General features: G+C 46.9%; 1 protein-coding gene across 3 annotated transcripts; it reads left to right on the top strand.

Moving 5' to 3' along the window:
- Nucleotides 6,748-12,639, top strand: LOC100516001 (oncomodulin). Of its 3 annotated transcripts, XM_003124292.3 has the most exons (5): nucleotides 6,748-7,504; nucleotides 8,512-8,579; nucleotides 9,163-9,295; nucleotides 10,037-10,146; nucleotides 11,922-12,639. In XM_003124292.3, the coding sequence occupies exons 2-5, from the start codon at nucleotides 8,519-8,521 to the stop codon at nucleotides 11,945-11,947; spliced, it is 330 nt and encodes a 109-aa protein (XP_003124340.1). In that variant the 5' UTR covers nucleotides 6,748-7,504; nucleotides 8,512-8,518; the 3' UTR covers nucleotides 11,948-12,639. The 3 variants fall into 3 exon arrangements, with proteins under 3 accessions (XP_003124340.1, XP_020941746.1, XP_020941745.1); XM_021086087.1 differs by lacking the exon at nucleotides 11,922-12,639 and having other exon boundaries at nucleotides 6,748-7,418; nucleotides 10,037-10,891; XM_021086086.1 differs by lacking the exon at nucleotides 11,922-12,639 and having other exon boundaries at nucleotides 10,037-10,891.

Raw genomic sequence — 21,786 nt, 5'->3', positions numbered from 1 at the left:
CAATGCTGGCTCCTTAACCCACTGAGCAGGGTCAGGGATCAAACCGGCATCCTCACGGATACTAGTTAGGTTCTTAACCTGCTGAGCCACAATGGGAATGCCCCCAAGAGGCCCTTCTTAATAGTGATTATCTCGGCAACACGATGGATGGACCCAGCCTGGGAACCTCCATATGCCGCAGGTGCAGCCCTAAAAAGCAAAAAATAATAATAATAATAATAATAATAATAAAAGCAAACAAACAAATACATACATACATCTTAAAGGATCACTGAAATATGAACATCAGCCATCTCTGGGGTGAGTCACATTTTTCTTCTCCTTCCCCCTCCTCCTCCTCTTCCTGCTCTTCTTTTTGCTCTGTCTGTGTTCAGCCTTCACACATTCACAGCACAGAAGCCAGGCTAGTGACCTGATCATTCATCAGCTGAACACGACCCAGCCCAGCCCGGGAGCACAGCAGGGCCCACAGGTAGTGGAGTTCAGATGCCCGTGACGCTAAATCGACCTATCCTAATGTTATCATACCTTAAAGTACGCTGTCCTGTCTTGCCCTTAGACGTTCCCCGTCAATCACCCTGGACTGGAAGTGGATTATCAAGGGGAAGAGTTGGGTACCAGCCCCACTCGCCTCAACTTCCCAAGCAATCGCCCGTTTCCTAGCTGGAAGCAGGGATTCCGAGACATGCACCTCGACCCTCTCCCAGGGCAGAGAGTTGAGGAGACGGCTTATGATCATGATTCACCTGCGCTGCAGAGTCTATTGTTCTCTGTCTAGTAGCTCGAAGGCAAACCTGAAACTCACAGATTTCTAAGAGGAAGAAGAGACGGTGGAAACCCAGCAGACGGACCGTCCTGGGCACGTTCAGGGGCTCCAAGGAAAATTCCAAGCATGAATTCTGACCCTGCCATTTCAGGAGCTATTTCACCTGGAGGATCTCTTAAACTCCCGTTTCCTCAAGGGGGTAATAAAATTTCACAGAGTCGTGGCCATGATTTAGTGACACAACGACGTGCTGTTGCTGACGTGGGTGCGTGGTACAAATGTAAGCCATGAGTCGGGCTGGGTGCGTGGGTGGGCAACCTGAGCAGTCTATCGGGCCCGAGCTTGGATGGGGCTCGTGGAGGGGTTTATGCCCTGCTGCCTCTGTATTGAAAGTCTTCGTTTTTGAACAAGGAAATGTGGATTTTCGCTTTGCTCTGGGCCCACAGATTACCTGGGTGGTGGTGAGTTACTGTCATACCAATAGGAGGTCATGAGGGATGCGTCCTAGCCAAGGCATGCTAAAAACTGCAAATCCAGGAGTTCCCCGTTGGGGCTCAGTGGGGTGCAAACCCGACTAGTGTCCATGAAGATGTGAGTTCAATCCTGGCCTCACGCAGTGGGTTAAGGATCCGGCACTGCTGTGAGCTGGGGTGTAGGCTGCAGATGCGGCTCGGATCTGGGGTGGCTGTAGCTCCAATTTGACCCCTAGCCTGGGAACCTCCACATGCCACAAATGGGACCCTCAAAGGCAAAACAAAAACAAAAACATACAGCCAGCAAGGGTCCGCCCTTACAGATGTGCGCTGTATGCGTCCAGGGACCTGAACTCACACCTCATGCATGGTGTGGCGAAACCTTGCAAGCGGGGCTTTCAATACGGAGGCAGCAGGGCATAAAAGTACCGCTCTGAGACACCAGCAGGCTCTTCACTTCGGGAAGGCGCTTGGTCTAAGCGCCCTTGAGCAAACTTGACACATTAGTGTCCAGGCTCTTTGCGTGGGAAAGGGAATCCTCCACGTGAGAAACGTCTCGCTTATAAGTAAACACCCTCCGGGAACTCTAGGCTTCTCCCCCATCACTGTACAGAGGCATCAGCCAGATGCTGAAATTCAGATTTTTTTTTTTCAGGTTTGCTAACGCATCCCTCAGGAATTCCTTTCCCAGGGGGCCTTGGTATCTCGTTGCTAACACCTGAGATCTTGGCTCTTGAGGTCCTCAAATCATCTGCTATGATGCTGTCAGACATGTGAGAGTCTTTCAGACTAGATGGGAAGTGACAAAGCACGAGGGATGGTTTTAGCCACGTTGGCCATTGCTTCAGTGAGACTTCGGACGCCCGCCTGGTCCACCTTGGGACGAGTCACGTCTCCCAGAGGAGGCCAGGCCCTCTCCTCCCACTGCTGAGCCCCTGGTGCTAAAACGTGCCAGGCCCTGGGGACCGCGAGGGAGCAGGATACACACAGTCCCCGCTTTTCTTGTTTCTTTTTCTGTTTTCTTTCTGGGGCTGCACCTACGGCATCTAGAAGTTCCTAGGCCTGGGGTCAAATCAGAGATGCAGCTCCTGGCCTACGCCACAGCCACAGCAACATGGGATCTGAGCCGCATCTGCGACCGACACGGTAGCTTGCGGCAACGCCAGATCCTTAATCCACGGAGTGAGGCCAGGGATGGAACCCACATACTCACTGAGAACGCTATATCAGGTTCTTAATCTGAGGAGCTGCCACAGGAACTCCCACAGTCCCTAATTTTCAAGAGATTCCATTTGGGGGAGAAGATGAACAGTAAGCAAGAAAACAAAGAAGTAAACCAGATAATTTCGGATCATGGTACATGTTCTGAGTTGGCGGGAGGTTGGGGGGGTGGGCGGGGAGACGCAGAGTGATGAGATTGATGGGGCTGTTGGGGAAGAAAAACTTTTTCTCCAACCTCTGAGGGTCAGTTAATGGGGCCTGTGATTCCAACTGACAAAAGACAGATGAACAGGAGAAAAGGTACAATTTTATTTTACTTACGTGGGAATTCACAGGAAAGAACTGAAACTCAAAGAAGCAAATAAACTTGGGGGTTTAGGTACCATTTTAGCAAAGGATGATAAATTCTGGAGAAGTGGCTGGACAGAGGAAAGATGGTTTGGGATTCTGGGAAGATAGATCATGAGTAAATGACTAGGAAATACAAAGGGAGAACTAATGGAAGATAAAGATTATTTTTTTGTTGTTGTTGTTGTTGTTGCTATTTCTTGGGCCGCTCCTGCGGCATATGGAGGTTCCCAGGCTAGGGGTCGAATCGGAGCTGTAGCCACCGGCCTACACCACAGCCACAGCAACGCGGGATCCGAGCCGCGTCTGCAACCTACACCACAGCTCACGGCAACGCCGGATCGTTAACCCACTGAGCAAGGGCAGGGACCGAACCCGCAACCTCATGGTTCCTAGTCGGATTCGTTAACCACTGCGCCACGACGGGAACTCCAAAGATTATTTTTAAAAAGTCTGTTTAGGGAGTTCCCATTGTGGCTCAGTGGTTTTCAGTCCCAACTAGTGTCCTGGCCTTGCTCAGGGAGTTAAGGATCTGGCGTTGCCTCAAGCTGTGGCGTAGGTCTCAGACATGGTTGGATCCCACGTTGCTGTGGCTCTGGTGTAGGCTGTCAGCTATAGCTATGATTTAACCCCTAGCCTGGGAACCTCCATATCCCACAGGTGCAGACCTATAAAGAAAAAAATAAAAAGTCTGTTTGCTGCTGGTGGGAATGTAAATTGGTGCAGCCACTATGGAGAACAGTGTGGCGGTTCCTTAAGAAACTAAAAGTAGAGCTACCATATTATCCCGCAATGCCACTCCTGGGCATATCTGGAGAAAACCATAATTTGAAAATATTTTTCCAATGTTCATACCAGCACGATTTATAACAGCCAAGACACAACCTAAATGTCCCGGTGGAGCAGGGTAGACACTTAATGCATTATGACTGCTGTCCCTACTGCACTCAGGAGGCAAGTTCAATGACTGCTGTCCCTATAAGGGGACACGGAAGGAGAAGACATCCATGTGACAACAGAGGCAGAGATCAGAGTGATGCAGCTACAACCCAAGGAGTACAGAGGACAAAGAGCAAACACCAGAAGCTAGAAGAGGCAGGAAGGAGACTCCCTTAGAGCCTTCAGATGGGGCATGGCCCTGCTGTCACCTCTTTTTCTTTTTTTTTTTTCTTCTTTTTTTGGACACGCCCATGGCATATGGCAGTTCCAGGGCCAAAGATCAAACCTGTGCCACAGCGGTGACCCGAGCTGCTGCCGTGATAATGCCAGATCCTTAACCCACTGTGCCACAAGGAAGCTCCTCTGCTGTCACCTTGACTTGGGTTTCTGGTCTCCAGAACGAGAGACAACTGTTTAGGCCACTCCGTCTGTGGGCCTTTGTTTCGGCAGCGCTAGGAAACTAACACAACTGGGTTTTTAGAAGGATCCGCCCAGTTAGGTTGGAAAGGGAGCCCACGTGGATGAGCGTTGGCCAGTTAGCAGGTGTTCTCCAAAGAGAGGACGGTGGCTTGGACTAGAGTGGTGACACTGGGGCGTGGAGAGAAGACGAAGCTGAGATGGGTTTAGGAGGTGACATTCATTAAGAGAGTATGGAAATGGGTCAGCTTTGCTCTGATCAAACACATTGAGAAGAAGACTAGACATTTTCAAGAAACTCGTCACCAACAAGGCAGCTGGGGTCCAGTACAGACAGTGATGAAACCCGGGCCAGGCCAGTGGGTCAAGAGATGGGTCAGGCCAGCGAGGCTGGAAAGACCATGGCACAGAGCCACGCCATCAGTGGGTAGTCCATGGGTGGGCTCAGAGCAGATGACATCTGCAGGATTAAGAGGCACACCAGCGACTGGCACTGTAACAGGTGATTGGGGACAGCCTCAAATATCTGAAACAGGAGTGTGATCTGAGAGTCCAGGGCCACTGCTGGTAGTGAGGCCCAAGCACACAGCCTGGCCGGCGTCACCAAGTTCCCTGCTCCTTCGGCCAGTCTTCCCCACCACAGACATGGCTAGTCAACCCCAGCATCTATTTCTTCCAGTCTGGGAAGTCCCTACCAATAGAGCAGGACGGATACACAAGATAAAATCCTCCTGCAATCCCAGGTTGGGGGTGGAATTCAACCGGGGACTCTGAGACCTCTCCAGACCCTTGCAGACCAGCACTGGGTCCCTTGACCCTCAAAAGAAACCCCAGGGTGGTGGAGCAGGCATTTGCATTACTATTTCCTACAAGAGGAAACCGGGCCCAGAGCCACACAGCTGATAAAGGACAGATCTGGGCTCAAATGAAGGTCTTCTACTTCCAACGTTCCCTTCTGCTCTCTCCCGGGAGCAGGTGTGCATTGGTGACCAAAATAAGGAAGATGACTCTATCAACGTTCTTCTTACTGCGGTAAAATACACATACCATACAATTTATCATGTTAACCATTTTACGTGTACAGTTCTGTGGCTCTAAGTACCATTCACACTGCTGTCCAACCATCGCCCCATCATCTCCAGAACTTTTTTTTCTCATCCCTTTATCGAATCTCTACCCCCTTAAACACTAACTCCCCATCCCCTTCCCCCAACCCCTGGCAACCAGCCTTCTCCTTTCTGAATCGAAGGATGTGGCTACTCCAGGCACCTCATGTGAGTGAAACCACATGAGTGCTTGTCCTTGGGTGTGAATCAATCTCCAGATCGCCCACGGTGGAATTTAAGTCAGCATCTTGGCTACGCTACTGATTCAGACATCATGCTTGCTGGGTCTCTGTTATCCTTCGTTTCTATCAGAAAAAAAAGTATGAAAACCTAAAGCGTCTCGGCTTAGCCCATATGCTGTTTTCATTTAAATGAGCAGATTTCTTTCACATCTTCATCTCGACGGACAGTTGTAAACCCTTGGAACGAAAGGATGCGTGTTGCTATGGCAACTTAATGTCAGCAACCTAATTTCTGGAGGCTTATTTTCAGAAACAGTTTTTTCACGGCTGGGCAAGTTGATGCTGGCTGGTGATCATGTTCTCAAGTTCTCTTTGCTGTATTTAATATATCTATTCATCAAACAACTTCTCAGCACCGAACTAGGTCAGGCACCGTGCTAGGCACTGGGGGGACCATCAAGTGTGCAAGACAGAAAGAGTGCTGAGCTGAGGTTTAGTTAACTTAGGAAATGTGGTAGGTGTTCCTGGGTGCAACCTTTCATCGATGACACGAGCAGAAGTCCACAGCCGGGGTGCAGGTCGGGGAATATATTTGGGGGCAAACTGAAGATGACTGTCCATGTGGTACCCCCCCAACCTCTAGGAAATAGTCTGAGACCCTTCTCTAAAGCTCCTGAACTGTTCACTCCTAAACCACTGGATAGCTCTGACTGCAGCATGGGATCTGGTTTTGAATTTTCAAAAACCTGAATGCAGTCTTAAAAAAAAAAAAGAAAAAGATATCCTGTCATATGCAACCTCGGGGAGGAACCCTGAGGACCTGGTGCTCAGTGAAAGAGGCCAGTCACAGAAAGACAAAGTCTGCATGATTCCGCTCATGGGGGCAGGTAAAGGAGTCTAACTCTTAGACGCAGAGAGTAGAAAGGTGGCTGCCAGGGGCCTCGGGAAGAGAGAATGAGGAATCCTTCTTCAATGGGTAGAGAGTTCGGTTTTGTCGGATGAAAACGTTCTAGAGGTTTGTTGTACAACCATGTACATGGTTAATGCTACTATGTTGTATGTCCACTTAAAAATGGATGAGACGGTCAGTTGTATGTTATGGGGGGGGGGTCTTCCGGCCATGCCCACAGCATGTGGGCCAGGGATCGAAGCTGCGCCACGGCAGGGACCCGAGCCCCTGCAGTGACCATCCTGGATCCTTAATCCACAGTACCACAAGGGAACTCCTGTTACATGGCTTTGGTTTTGGTTTTGACCAAATTAAAGCAAAAAAGAGTCTAGCACAATGGTTGGCCATACAGGGACTCCATAAATGTTTATTGAAAGCCAACAGCAACAACAACAAAACGAGGTCCCAAGTCCTGACCTCGTATATTTTCTGCAAATTTTATCAAAGGGGGCTTGGGAATGCTTGGCTGTTTTCCTCCTTTATGCTTTCTTAGTGTGTGCAATTTAAGATGCAGCTGAGAAATACCAAAGTCAAGACTGTCTTTGGAAAGTCCTTTAACCAGTGCCATCCTCTTGGCTGGACAAGTCCTTCGTATCCATCTGACACTGACTTTGAGTCTATTAGCTCTGGATTGAGGCCAGCCTCACACGTCCACGGTTTCAGTGGCTGGCCACAGATCTACCTCTAACGGCAGGTGCTAACATCTGGGGGGGGCTTTTCAGTTTTCAGAGCACCCCCAGATGTGTTTGCCTCATTGCAGCCACAGTCCCCTCTTCACCGGGCCTCTGGTGTCTTCACACTTCGCCGGCACAGTTGGCTTTGCAGAATCGAAACCTTAGTTAAGGTTTGTTGAGGTTTGTTTTTGAAAACTGGCTGTTCCCACCCACATTCCCTTGAGATATAAATAGCAAAAAAAGAGGTTTAATTACTAAGGCAAGACATCCGAGCTCCGTCCACTTGATCCTTGAAAAGGAAATCTAAGAGGTTCTTACTATCGCTTTTTCAATCCTATATAAGGTAGGTCAGCAAGACAGAAAAGGCGCCTCTGTTTTGTGCTCCTTCAGCTCTTTTTCCTGATTCTTCTTGGAGGAAAATCGAAATCGGTGAGTAGCTGGTGGACCTACCAGATCACAGACTCTTTTTTCCTACACGCATTCACAGTAGGCTGGTCGGTATACGCGCTGTGCTCAGAGTCTTTCCCCACGGAAGTGACCCGTGGACGGATGTGGTCTCGGGCAGAGGGGTTTTGATGTTTCTCCTTCCCATCCTTCAGGACTGACGGCATCCCTTCCACAGAAGGTCGGCAAGCAGCCCAAGCTCTGTCCTTCCCCAAGTGAAACTTGCAACACTGCATTTCTCTGGCTCTTGCATTTGTAACATGGGTTTACTTCTGAGTGATTTGTAGATGCCTACATAAGTGGTCAATTATGTAAATAGAATTTTTTATATGAGAACAGAACCAAATTCTTCTTTAGGAGTTCCCGCTGTAGCACAGTGGGCTAAGAACGCATAGGCTCAGGTCACTGCAGAGGCGCAGGTTCAATCCCCAGCCTGGTGCAGCGGGTTAAAGGACCCCGCACTGCTGTAGTGTGGCCTGAATTCAATTCCTGGCCCAGGAACCTTCATGTGCCGTGAGTGCAGCCATAAAACAATTATTCTTTAGGTTATATTTTTTTAAAAAATATTATCTTTGGCGTATACGCAGGAGAGGGCACGGAGATCTTTTTAGTATTCGGTTTTATTTGGTTATTTAGTCCAGCTCTTTTTTTTTTTTTTTTTTTTTTTTTTGTCTTTGTCTTTGTTGTTGTTGTTGCTATTTTGCGCTCCGCGCATATGGAGTTAGCTAATCGAGCTGTAGCCACAGCACCGATCCATCGCCCTACACCCAGCTCACGCAACGCCGATCATACCCACTGGCCAGACCGACCCGCACCTCATGTTCCTGTCGATCGTTAACCCTGCGCCTACGCTCTTAAATACAATACTATGTGTATCACTTGTTAAATTTTTTCAGCAGATATGCAATTTCTGTGGGCCTAAGGGGGTGTGGTCCCCCCAGATGTGTGTGCTTCTGTTTGCTATTTGCATCTCGTTTATTCTGTGTGAACAGGTGGAAAATGAGCATCACAGATGTCCTCAGTGCTGACGACATTGCAGCAGCCTTGCTGGAGTGCCAAGGTACGTGGTGGGGAAGCGAGGCCGGGCTGGCCTTCCCTTTCTGAGTGTTCGTACCTCCCGAAAAGCTACAAATGTTATTGTGTGAACGTTGCTGAAAATTCACGGGCTCTGAGAAAAACGTATTAACTACATAACCACAAAGACAGGAATCTGAGATCTGAGCATGTGAGGACCTTTCTGGAAAGAAACTTACTACACAGTGTAGCCTGTTTGACTCCAATGACTGCATTTCTCCCAACAATTGGACCAGAGATGCTGGCATCGTGGATACACAGCCAGTAAAAAAAGGCAGAGGTGGCACAGAGGAGAGAGAAGAGGAGATGGACAAAGTCACCCAGAGGGAAAGCTGGGAAGGGCGGGAAGGGGATGATGACACAAAGCCAGTCTTGGCTGCCTCAAGATCCTGGTCCAGTCATAGCCCTACTTTGCCTTTAAAAAAAAAGAATTTTTTTTTTTTGAATACAGCATCCCCTGTAGTTCAATATTATGAAAAGCATTTTTAATAACCTATGTTTTCAGCACTTTGGCCCCAATATAGAATGCAATCAGTGAGCCTCAGAATAACCCAGTCTCTGTTCTTCAGACCCAGATACTTTTGAACCCCAAAAATTCTTCCAGACATCGGGCCTGGCCAAGATGTCAGCCAGTCAGGTGAAGGATGTTTTTCGTTTCATAGACAACGACCAGAGTGGCTACCTGGATGAAGAAGAGCTTAAGTAAGCTTGGTCCTGAGCCCGTCTGGCACCCCAACACTGCTAGCGGGGGGCCGGGGTGCAGTGGAGGGGGGGGAGTCTGCTCGGTATTTCTTCAATGTCCACTCCTGCTGCTGGTCACTCAGCGGATTCTCAGGAAAGGGAAAAACAGGGAGTTCTCCTTGTGGCTCGGTGGAAATGAATCCGACTAGTATCTTGAGGACGCGGGTTCCATCCCTGGCCTCGCTCAGTGGGTTGAGGGTCTGGCGTTACCATGAGCTGTGGTGTAGGTCACAGACATGACTCGGATCCTGCGTTGCTGTGGCTGTGGTGTGGGCTGGCAGCCACAGCTCCAATTCAACGCCTAGCCTGGGAACCTCCATATGCTGCAGGCGCGGCCCTAAAGGGCAAGGGGGAAAAAAAAGAAAGAAAGGAAAAACATAAATCAGTTGGCCACACATCTATCCACGCAAAATACGAAACATGGACGGTGCGTACAAAAAATTCATCCGTCTCAGGGGTTCTCTTTGGCAAACAGACTTGCCAACAAAACTCTGGAGGAAAAAAAAAAAAGTTTTAAACCAAGATGCCCACTCTTGGTCTCTACAATGAAGGAAGCCTTTGCTTGCTAAGCTCTTGTCTGTTTGCTGCAGTTACTGGGAGCGGATGATTTGCTTCAAGAGATAAAGAAGAGGGTTAACAGAGAAATGTGTGTGTGGGGGAAATGGGTTCAAAACATCCCCATTGATCTTCATTATCCCGTAGGTTTTTCCTCCAGAAGTTTGAGAGCGGTGCTAGAGAACTGACCGAGTCAGAAACCAAGTCCTTGATGGCGGCTGCAGACAACGACGGCGATGGGAAAATCGGGGCTGATGGTATGTTCACACCTGTACACAGCATGAGAGACCTGAGCTCAGGCAGCATCCGGGACAGGGGCCTTAAGCCAGGAGATGAGACAGACCTGGGGTAAAAACCCCCTTTCTCCACCTTGCTGAGCCTCAGTCTGCTCATCTGTGAACCAGAACCAAGCCAGGAAGGAAGTCATGTGTGCAGACTCAGGTGCGATGCCTGGGGAGGTACACAGATGCTTGACCCACCGGTCCCTGTCTGTGAACCAGAAAATGGCCTTCGCCTGACTAGGGGACGAGCCACATGCCTGGCCGATTATCTGCAAGACACCCTAATGCGCCTTGAAAATAATCTCAGGAATTTCCACCAGTGGGATTGGAGTCTCTCTGAATAAGGGAAGGGTTGACCTTTTCAAGTAGGTCTCACAGCAAAGCGTCTACTGGGTGGAGCGAGAAGGCCTCTTTGCTTTCAAGGAGGAAAACAAGTGCATTCTATGGGACATTAGCCCACCCAGCAGACAGGCTTGGAGAACAAAGAAATCAAGCACCATCTGTGCATGCTTCATGCCCAGAGCCCTATATTCAAATGTGAGTGTAATTGCATGGCTGTGGGATTATCGTCTTCTGGTTTTGTCACGTTGCTTCCACGCTTCTCACCTGATTGCGCATGTCAATCAGTGGGGCCCTGATGGGGGGACTAATTAAAATTTAAAACCGCGGTTACTGGAGTTACCCTTGTAGCTCAGTGGTCATGAACCCGACTAGGATCCATGAGGGACGCAGGTTCCATCCCTGGCCTCGCTCGGTGGGTTAAGGATCTGGTGTTGCTCTGAGTTGTGGTGTAGGCCAGCAGCTGCAGCTCTGACTTGACCCCTAGCCTGGGAACTTCCACTGGCCTCAGCCCTAAAAAGCAAAACAAAACAAACAAACAAATAAAAAACAACAACAAAAAAAAACCCAGTATATCCTCATTTTTTAAATCTCTTCAAAATGATACCACTAAAACCTACATGGGAGTTAATGCACTTTTCTATGGATAGCTCAGAAAAATAGTTTCAGTAAGGGAAGACTGATTTATTTAAACCTAACCAGGAAAGACGTCCAAACAAACAAAGCTTACAATAAATACAAAGCAAATCTCCAATTTTCCATTTCAGTCTGCAGCATCTGTACTATTATTATTATTATTATCTTTTGGTGATATAAATTTGGGGGGTAAGGTTAGGGTTTAACAGAGCAAAGTTAAAGTCCCACTCTATGAAACATTTCCTAAATATGCGATATGTTGCCTCTGAATAGAAGAAGAAGAAAATCTCCCATTTCTGTCCTGAATTGACCAGACAAAGAGTTGAATGAGCATAGACTGTGGACTAGTATCCACGAGGACGCGGGTTCCATCCCTGGCCTGGCTCAGTGGGTTAAGGATCCAGCGTTGTTGCCCTGAGCTGTGGGGAAGGTCGCAGATGTGGCTCGGATCCCGTGTGGCTGTGGCTGTGGTGTGGGCTGGCAGCTACAGCTCCGATGCAACCCCTAGCCTGGGAACCTCTGTATGCCTCGGGTGTGGACCTAGAAAGAAAAAAAGACGTTTGGGAAAGGAGATTAGGCAGGCAGACGGAACACTGCAGGCTGTCTGGACCTGCGGGCAGGGGCCCACATTCCCTCCCTCTGTGCCCTGGGAGGGGGCCTGCCCCTCAGCCGACGGTTTGATTCCTTCTTTTTCCCCAGAACTCTCACCGACCACTGCCCGTCTGTAAAGTACCAAGCCATCTCCACTGACCCTGTTCTCACCTCTTCTGTTCTAGAATTCCAGGAAATGGTACATTCTTAAAGGGCCCAGGCTGTGGCGATAGAATCAGCTGGAAGGCCTCCAAAGCCCCAGGAATTGGGAAACCCTACATCCTCTCCCTCATTTATTTATTAATTTCCCCTGGAAACGCTTCTGCAATTTCCCCTTTGTCTTAGTCTGGTCATACAACAGCCCCCCCCACCCCCGACTCTCTGGTGGCAGGTCTGCCCTGACACCTCCTGGACGGCCCTCGGCAGACAAACCCTTTAAAACACCATCCAATAAAGACAGCTTTCTCATCATCCGCGGATGTGTGGGTGTGGTTTTTTTTTCCTCATGGGGGGAAAGGGATGAAGGCAATTTAGAAACCCAGGGCTTTGAGGAAGAATTCTGGTCTAATTGAGCCCTAAGCCAGCCACGGTCTGTCGTGCCCAAGTGCACAGGGAAAGAAGGGTTAAAAACACAGTCGCAAAGAAATGGCATCATCGTCAGGCTAGGATTTTTTTTTTTTTCAGCAATTTCTCTGAGTCTGAAATGCATAAAGAGGTTTTAGCCAGTGTAAAGTCACGCTTGCTCAGGTGGTTTCTGCTCCTGGGTGTTAGGGTGCCATCAGCAAGATTTAAATAAGAGCCAACAGCACGAGCAGAACAGAAAGTGGCTGTAAAGCGAAGGAGGCCTGCTGTGCTGGTTGAGACGAGCAGACATATTTTCAAGCTTCTTTTTTTTTTTTTCTCTCAGAAAAACAAGTGATCAGAGACTTGCTGGCTCTGACCCACTCTCTTGCCTCCCCTCCCCCTCCCCCCTCTCCTTTTTCAGCCACTATTTTCCTGGCTCTTCCTGGATACCACCTGAGCCCATTACACCCAGAATTGCACTAACATTTGAGGCGCGCTTCGGGTCTGGTTACAGGGCTTTTGTTAGGGCGACGCAATTACAAACCAGGAAATTCTCAGTAGGCTGATTTCGCCCGCTGATGCCAGGGGGCTGAGGACCCCTGGGAGGATCCAGGGCATCCTCTTGGGAGCTTGTGGACCAGCTTGCACTTACCGCCCCAACACCCAACACCCAAGCTCACAGCGCCCTGGCCTCTCCTGGGTTGGCACCATCCTGCTAAGCAGCTTAGCATCTTTGAACTCGTTTCTGGAGGACTGTCGGTAGAGTAGCTTTTCAAAGGATAGTGCAGGTGCTCCAAGGGGGCCTCAAGATTTTAGGGGGACAAGGGTCAACATTTTAAAATTTGACAACAGCGCATTTATTTTAATAGGCATCAGAAGGTTAAGTGGCACATACGTGATTTCAATATTGCTGCTTTGCAATGAGGCTATTAGACCTTTGAAAGCGGATCGATTTCAAGATTAAGTCACAGTAAAGAATATTAAGTCACAGCGTGTGAAGAATATTAAGATAAAACCCAGAACGGCTTGTTTTCAAACGAGTCAAACTAGCGAAATCCAGGTTGAAAAGGAAGAATTCTTTGGGAAGGGCCAAAGAATGGAACTGTGTCACTTCATGGACGTCTCTTGTCCCTGCTCCCTGTACCCCGTGTGCCCTCATACTCTCCTCATCGCCCAGCCACGCTGGCAGGAATCGGGCTAGCTTCTGCCCACCTCTGACTTCCCCTGGTGTGTGACAATGTCTCCCAGGTCCCAGCCAGAGGGCCTTCTGGGCTCTGGTGATGACTTAAGTACCTTGATTCCTAAAACAATCCACGTGTGGCCGGCACCACGCCACACGTGGATCCTCCCAATAGTTTCTCTTCCCTCCATTGGCTCCTCCCAGCTCAGGGCTCTTCAGCCCAACAACAGTTTTAAAGGGAACCCTTTAAAGAACTCAAGGGGAGTTTGAAGCTCTCTTCCTACCGGGCTCTGGTCACCATCTGCCTCGGAGAATCGGCGTGAGTGATGACACTTCTTAAATAAGAGTTATGAGTGTCTAATCGACTCAACCACCCATCACCCATCGGGGCAGCAAAGGCAGCGTCATCCCCTCTGGGTAAGATCATGGGTTCTCTTATTTCTTTTCTGTCACTCAGGAGGGCAGCCCTATGGAAATAATCACCCAGAAGGGTTATCTGGAGCACCCAGGGGACCGTGCGGCGTTGAGCTGTGCTGGTGTTCTGGATGTCTTGGGCAACGTGCTCAGAGAACGGACATATACAAAGGGACAAATTGCCCCAGATTTTCCATAGAAGGGATCGCGGTGGGTTGTTCATGAAGTGTATTCATGCTACGGTTTCAACAGTACAATTCAAATTCTTTTTGCCCATTTCAATGGCATTATCTTTTTCCTTCTAATCCAGTCTTAGGAACGTAATTTCAGAGTCTCTGCCAAAAGGTAATAACTAGCAACCAAAAGAAGCTACCTCGCTTTTAAACAACCAAAAAGTGTCAGCTGGTGTGCTTAAATGAAACAAAACCACCAACAATCTTGTGTGGTCTGTATTCATACGGATTTTTAATTATGTTGTGTGGATTTGGGGTGTTTGGGGGGCGGGGGTGAGTAGTTCCCTGGGAATGCTGGGAAGCAACAGTTCTGAGTACTTGCATATAGGTGTGAATTAGCACGTCTCATTTGGGGGGTTGTTTTTCCGAGTTGAAACTTGGTAGAAACAGGGCGTTTTCCAACTTGGGTAGCAAATATAATTTGAAAACAGAAACAGGTCTTCAAACGTGACCCCGGTTTTAGTCACCATACAAATACCACACAAAGAAATTCATTTGTAAATGGGTCCTATTTGATAGGTGCCTCACGGGGAAAAAAGGGTGAAAGGACATAGCAAGAAATGTCAACAGTGGTTCTCTCCTGCTGGTAGGACCACACAACCGTCAGAAGAACCTGCAGCCTTTTTAAACAGCACAGTAAGAAAAGAAAATGAAAAACCAAAATGTTGAATGTACAATCAACCCACTTCAAGCGAGCATATCCTCAGCAGCAGAAGAATGTATTTCAACTTTAAAACGAGGTTCTAGATAGCATACGAGGTCACAGAGCCGAAAAAGCTGGTGTCTGTTACTTTCCCTAATTGCTTATAAACGAGGGTGGCAATGGTGTCTTTAATTTTAACTTTTACAATTTTGGCTTATAGTTCAGTAGTTTACAATTGAACGGAATATTTGCTCTCCAAGAGCTCTTGGAGAATGTGCTTACCTGTTGAGACTAATGGGAATTATTAAAATCATCCAGCTTTATTTAGTATTTTTGCTTCGGCCCTCTGCACATTATGAAATACTTAGACAATGTTTTTTATTTTGTTGCCTTTTCTGGGGCCGCTCCCGCGGCATATGGAGGTTCCCAGGCTAGGGGTCTAATCAGAGTCCGGCCACAGCCACAGCAACGCGAGATCCGAACTGTGTCTGCAACCTACATCCCAGCAACGCCGGATCCTTAACCCACGGAGCGAGGCCAGGGATCAAACCCGCAACCTCATGGTTCCTAGTTGGATTCATTCACCACTGAGCCATCACAGGAACTCCCTAGACAATGTTTTTGAATGCGTAGGTTTTCACAGTTCTTTCCAGCTCGGACACAAAGTATCACAAAACAGTGAAAATGTGAACTACTTGTCTCTGTTCAGGTTGACAAGCTACATAGTAAATTCGGTGTAAGGACTGCAGTTTACTGTGCTGTAATGAGTAGTCAGGGATCCAATTTCAAGCAAAAACCTATCTTCTATCTCTTCTGCTAATGTGAGGGTATGGGATTACTTTGCAAACACTTAAGAAGACAGGTGAAATTGGAAGCGCCAGGATCGCTTCCACCTGGCCTGTTAACTTATTCGCTGGAAAGGCTATTTATTTACATAATGTTTTAACTGGCTTCAAAAAGTCAACTTTTGGCGGAGGGAGGGGATGGATTTTGACATCATTTTCTTTGGGATCCTACAACAAATGTGAATAGATTGACACCCTGAATTATTTTTATTTTTTATTTATTTTTTGCTTTTTAGGGCCGCACCCACGGCATATGGAGGTTCCCAGGCATAGGGGGGGTCTAATAGAAGCTACAGCTGCCAGCCTTATTTAAAGCGGAGTTCCTGTCATGGCGCAGTGGAAACGAATCCGACTAGGAACCTTGAGGTTTCGGGTTGGAGCCCTGGCCTTGCTCAGTGAGTTCAGGATCCGGCGTTGCTGTGAGCTGTGGTGTAGGTTGCAGACGAGGCTCAGATCTGGCGTTGCTGTGACTTTGGTGTAGGCCAGCAGCTGTAGCTCCGATTAGACCCCTAGCCTGGGAACCTCCATGTGCCACAGTTTTGGCCCTAAAACGACAAAAAAATAAATAAAAATAAATTGTAAAGTACTGCAAGCACACATCTGAGACTACACAGAGATGCAGCAAACACCTGCGTAACTACTGCCAAAACTGTATCAAACAGGAACAATCTGATGGCATCATAACATGTCAACTCGCTTAGCTACAGGTATCCGGTTAGGGTGGGCTGCGGGAGGCATCTGCCTGGGATTTGGAGGATGGCAGCAAAGAGCCAGGGTACTGACGCTTATGAGGTCGGGGTGGGGGTGGCTTACCTGCTGGCTTCCCTCCTGGGCGTGGGGCCCTGCTCCTGCTCCTAGCTCCAAGTGTGGTTCCTTCTGGGGCCAAGGACTCCAGCCTTTCCTGCAGGACATTAGAGTTGGAAGCAGTGAGGGACTGACATGAGGGGCAGGTGGTCCTCACTCTCCCCCCTTTCCATCCATCGTCCCTTCCTGCCTGTCTGCTCTGCAGACTTCAAGCTTCAGCATCAGATGAAGGCAGTGGCCTTAGAGAGGCTACTGAACCAGTTCTCACCAGAGCATAATAACCTGTAACACATACATTTATATACATGTCTGTATATATTACATGATGACATAATTGTTGAATGCCTGTAATATCTAAAAGTTACATTATATATTTTTTCTGGCTGTTCTCGTTTACCACCTGAACACTGCTGTACCAAATTTGCTCCAGATTTTTCATGTTTTAATGTCAAGAACGCACATGCTTTTGAAGAGCCACAGGAGGAGACGGAGGTCGAGGGCCATTTTAACTGCAGGAGAGAGATGAACCCTCAGGATAAAGGTCACCTGCAAATGACACGGCCTCTGGGCGCTAAACCAACCGAGCAGAGATCAATTACTTGATTCATGGGTCTGTTATTTCTGCCAACAGAGCGGGAGGAAGTGGCCCTGTGCACAGGTGGCCTTGGAGGTGTGTATCACACCTCCACCTCCACCCAGCAGCTTCCTCCTGAAGCTCAGTCCTGAGATGAGTATAGGGAGGTGAGAACTCACTAGAATGTCCGATCAGCCTGTGACCTGAGCTGTGTGCGTGGCATGCGGCCGGCCGACAGAACTACGAATGAGCAAACTCCCTACCTCTGTAACTCATCCGTCAACACACACACACTGTGCCCTTGAAGGCAGGTGCCGTGCTGGACAATGGGAACAAGATGAGACTCCAGTAGGTTCCTACCATCTACAAACTCACTTCCCTTGTTAGCGGAGAGACAGACATACCTGAGAACATGTTTCAGAACCTCCCAGCCTGGAACCGTGCCCACATCGAATTCCCTTGGAATTTTGAGTTCACAAAAAAAAAATTTTTTTTTTTAGCTTTACTGAGGTATAACTGACATTCAAAATTGTGCAATATTGAAAGTGTAGAATGTGGTGATTTTATATACACAGGCAGTGAGAAAGGATTCCCACCATTAAGAAACACATCCATCATCTCATATATTGACTTTTTTGTGCAATTTATTTTTTTAACTCAATTTTATTACGTTCATAGTTGTACAATGATCATCACAACCCAATTTTAGAGCATTTCCATCCCAAACCCGCAGCCCACCCCCCCACCCCACAACCTGTCATCTTTGGAAACCATAAGTTTTTAAAAGTCTTTGAGTATCTGTTCTGCAGAGAAGTTCATTGTATCCTTTTTTTAGATTGCACATGTAATAGCATATGATGTTGGTGTCTCACTGTCTAACTTCACTTAGCATGATAATTTCTCGGTCCAACCATGTTGCTGCAAATGCCATTAGTTCTTTGCTTTATAATGGCTGAGTAATATTCCATTGTGTATACGTAACACATCTTTATCCACTCCTCTGTACATGGACATTTAGGTTGCGTCCATGTCTTGGCTACTGTTTATAATGCTGCAGTGAACATTGGGGTGTATGTATCTTTTCAAGTCATGGTTGTCTCTGGGTAAATGTCCAGGAGTGGGATTGCTGGATCAAACAGTAATTCTATTTTTAGTTTTTGGAGGCATCTTCATACTCTTTTCCATAGTGGTTGCACCAATATACATTCCCACCAACAGTGTAAGCGGGTTCCCTTTCCTCCACACCCTCTCCAGCATTTACTGCTGGTAGACTTTTTCATGATGGGCATTCTGGCTGGTGTAAGGTGGTACCTCACAGTAGTTTTGATTTGCCTTTCTCTAATAATTAGTGATATTGAACATCTTTTCATGTTTTTTTAAGGAAAACCCTTAATTCTACTTTCTTAGCAGAATTCAATTATACAATACAACGTTATCAATGCTTGTCACCATGTTTACTTTAGGTCTTCAGACCTTAGTCATCTTATAACTTAAAGTTTTTTTACTCTTTGCCTCCATTTCCCTCACCCCCACCCCCTCGGCCCCTGGCAACCATCATTACTCTACTCTCTGAGTTCCACTTTTTTGTTGGTTTCCATATATAAGTGACATCACACCCTATTTGTCTTTCTTTGTCTGGCTTATTTCACCTAGCATAAATTCGCCCATGTTGTTGCAAATGACAGGATTTCCTTCTTTCTCGTGACTATTGAAATTGTGATTTAAAAACTTCCAACAAACAAGAGTCCAGGACCAGATGGCTTCACAGGCGAAGTCTATCAAACACTTAGAGAAGAGCTGATACCCCTCCTTCTGAAACTATTTCAAAAAATTGCAGAGGAAGGGATACTCCCAAACTCATTCTTTGAAGCCACCATCACCCTGATACCAAAGCCAGACAAAGATATCACACAAAAAGAAGACTACAGGCCAGTCTCGTGACTAATATTCTGTTGTGCACATAAATGACACGTTTTCTTTATTCATTCATCCACCAACAGACACTTGGGTTGTTTCCACACCTTGGATATTGTGACGACTGTTGCGCTGAATGTGGAAGTACAGATAATCCTAATACTAGAGAATGATTTCATTTCCTTTGGAAGCAGACTCAGAAGTGGGATGGCTGAATCACATGGTAGTTCTATTTTAGTTTTTTGAGGAACCTCCATATTGTTTTCCAGAGTGGCTGCACTAATTTACATTCCCACGCACAGTGCCAAAGAGTTCCTTTTTCTCAATATCCTGGCCAGCATTTATTATCTCCTCTTACATCTAACTGGTACCTTATTGTGGGTTTGATTTGTATTTCCCTGATGTTTAGTGATGTTAAGCATCTTTTCATGTACCTGTTGGCAATTTGGACGTCTCCTTGGAAAGATGTCTATTCAGAGCCTTTGCCTACTTTTGGTGTTTTTGTTTTTGTTTTTTTTTTTTCTATTGCATTAAACAAATTCCTGATATTCTGGATATTAATATTGTATTAGGTGTGTGGTTTGCAAATATTTTCTTTCTCCCATTCCATAAGTTGGGAAAGGCTGACTTTTCTTTTCTTTTTCTTTTTTTTTAATGGTTTCCTTAACCGTGCAGAAGCTTTTTAGTTTGATGTCACTTATTTTTTAATATGTTGCTTTCACTTTTGGTGTCAAATCCAAAAAAATCAATGCCAGGACCACTGTCAAGGAGCTTACCCCCTGAAGTATTTAGAAGGGTTTCCTCTTCCATTTTTGGTATTAATTAAAGAAGTTATTAATTCTTTAAATGTTTGGTAGAATGTACCAGTGAAGCCATCTGGTCCTAGACTTCTGCTAGTTGAAATGTTGTGATTACTGATTCAATCTCCAAATTCGTAATTGGTCTGTTTAGATTTTCTATTTCTTCATGATTCAGTCTAGGTAGTCTGTGTGTTTCTAGTGACATACCCATTTCTTCTAAGTTATCTAATTTGTTGGTACGTAATTGCTCATAGTAGCTTCTCATGATCCTCAGTATTTCCATGTTATCAGTTGTAATGTCTTGCCTTTCATTTCTGATTTTGAGTCCTTTCTTTTCCTTGGTTTAGCCAGCAGTTTGTCAACCTTGCTCATCTTTTTAAAAAGTCAGCTTAGGGAAGTTCCTGTGTGGCACAGCAGGTGAAGGACCCAGTGTTGCTGCATCTGTGGTACAGTTTGCAACTACAGCACAGGCTCAGTCCCTGCCCAGGAACTTCCACGTGCTGTGGGTGTGGCAAAAAACAAACAAAAACTTTAGTTTTATTATCTTTTCTATTATCTTTTTAGTCTCTCCTTTTTTTTTTTTTGGTCTCTTTGCCTTTTCTAGGGCCACTTCCCGGGGCATATGGAGGTTCCCAGGCTAGGGGTCTAATCGGAGCTGTAGCTGCTAGCCTACGCCAGAGCCACAGCAACTCGGGATCCAAGCCGCGTCTGTGACCTACACCACAGCTCAGAGCAGCGCCGGATCCTTAACCCACTGAGACTGAGCGAGGCCAGGGATCAAACCGGCAACCTCAGGGTTCCTAGTCAGATTCGTTAACCACTGAGCCACGACGGGAACTCCCATAGTCTCCATTTCTTTTGTTTCCAATGTGATCTTTATTTCCTTCCCTCTGCTAAATTTGGACATAGTTTACTCTTCTTTTTCTAGTTCCTTGACTCATATTGTTTGAGATCTTTTTTCTGATTGTAGGCACTTTTTACTACAAACTTCCCTATTGGAACTGCTTTTGCTGCATCCAATAAGTTTTGGCATAATATGTTTCCATTGTCATTGGACTCAATATATTTTTGTTTCCCTGTTGATTTCTTCTTTGACCTATTCTTCAGGTGCATGTTGTTTAATCTCCACATATTTGTAAATTTTCCACTTTTTTCTTGTAATTGATTTCTAGTTTCATAACACTTGTCACTGGAAAAGATGCTTGATATGACTTCAACCCCCTGAAATTTATTAAAACATTTTGTGGTGTAATATATGGTCCCTCCTGAAAAATGTTTCCCGTGCACTTGAGAAGAATGGGTAGCCTGCTGTTGCTAGGTGGATGGTTGACTATTGTGTATCTATTAGGGCCACCTGGTCTAACATGCAGTTTAAATCCAATGTTTCCTTACCGATACTCAGTCGGGATATAAGGCAGCGGAATTATCCAATCAGAAGAGTCTGCTCCCTCTACACTGAGTGCAAAGCATCTAATTTTCTAGTTCTATCACTGGACTTAGTTTTGAATCCCCATCATGCTGGGGGACAGAATCATAATTCAGGATGACATCAGGTAGTCCAGCCTCCCCCTCCCCCTCCTTTCTCTAGGTTGAAGAGGTGGGCATTCCAAGGCCCTGCATGAGCACCTACCTGGTGCCCAGTCCATACTAGTAACCACTGAGTCACCCTCACTCCTCTGTCATCTTCTGGTCTCAGTAGTGAGTCCACATAGGCCACAGTTACCTTTTCTTTGTCCTCATCTTATGGGCTCTCAGGACCAGCTTTCTCTGAAGTACTTATGTGCACAAGTAAAACATCTGGTTGCTTCCTGCATGGAGTAGCTTACTGCCTAGACACTGGGGCGGCCATGGTTACTCTGTTGTTGAGTCAAGTTTGACACAGAGGGGAACTCTGCAAGGCTTGCTTCTCCCACCCCGCAGGGATACGATGTGCACGTCCTCTCTGAGATCGCCTGACCCATCCAGGTGTCTGTCATCATTACTCTTCTCACTTCGGACCACACACCCCCAAGGACAGTGAGAGGGGATGCTTCACTATGTAAGCGTTCTTGGTTCCTTGGCTTTGGAAACTTAAAATCC

Source organism: Sus scrofa, chromosome 3 (assembly GCF_000003025.6).
Source record: "Sus scrofa isolate TJ Tabasco breed Duroc chromosome 3, Sscrofa11.1, whole genome shotgun sequence".
Lineage (NCBI taxonomy): Eukaryota > Metazoa > Chordata > Mammalia > Artiodactyla > Suidae > Sus > Sus scrofa.
The sequence above is the reverse complement of the archived record's forward strand: the minus strand, read 5'-3'. Positions and strand labels throughout refer to the sequence as shown.

What these genes read in the sequence shown, in the direction of transcription:
- LOC100516001 (XM_021086087.1), top strand. Translation starts at nt 8,519, where the DNA reads ATGAGCATCACAGATGTCCTCAGTGCTGACGACATTGCAGCAGCCTTG. An exon ending in AGCCTTGCTGGAGTGCCAAG is followed by an intron (nt 8,580 to 9,162) that starts GTACGTGGTGGG and finishes TCTGTTCTTCAG; the next exon opens with ACCCAGATACTTTTGAACCC. An exon ending in CTGGATGAAGAAGAGCTTAA is followed by an intron (nt 9,296 to 10,036) that starts GTAAGCTTGGTC and finishes ATTATCCCGTAG; the next exon opens with GTTTTTCCTCCAGAAGTTTG.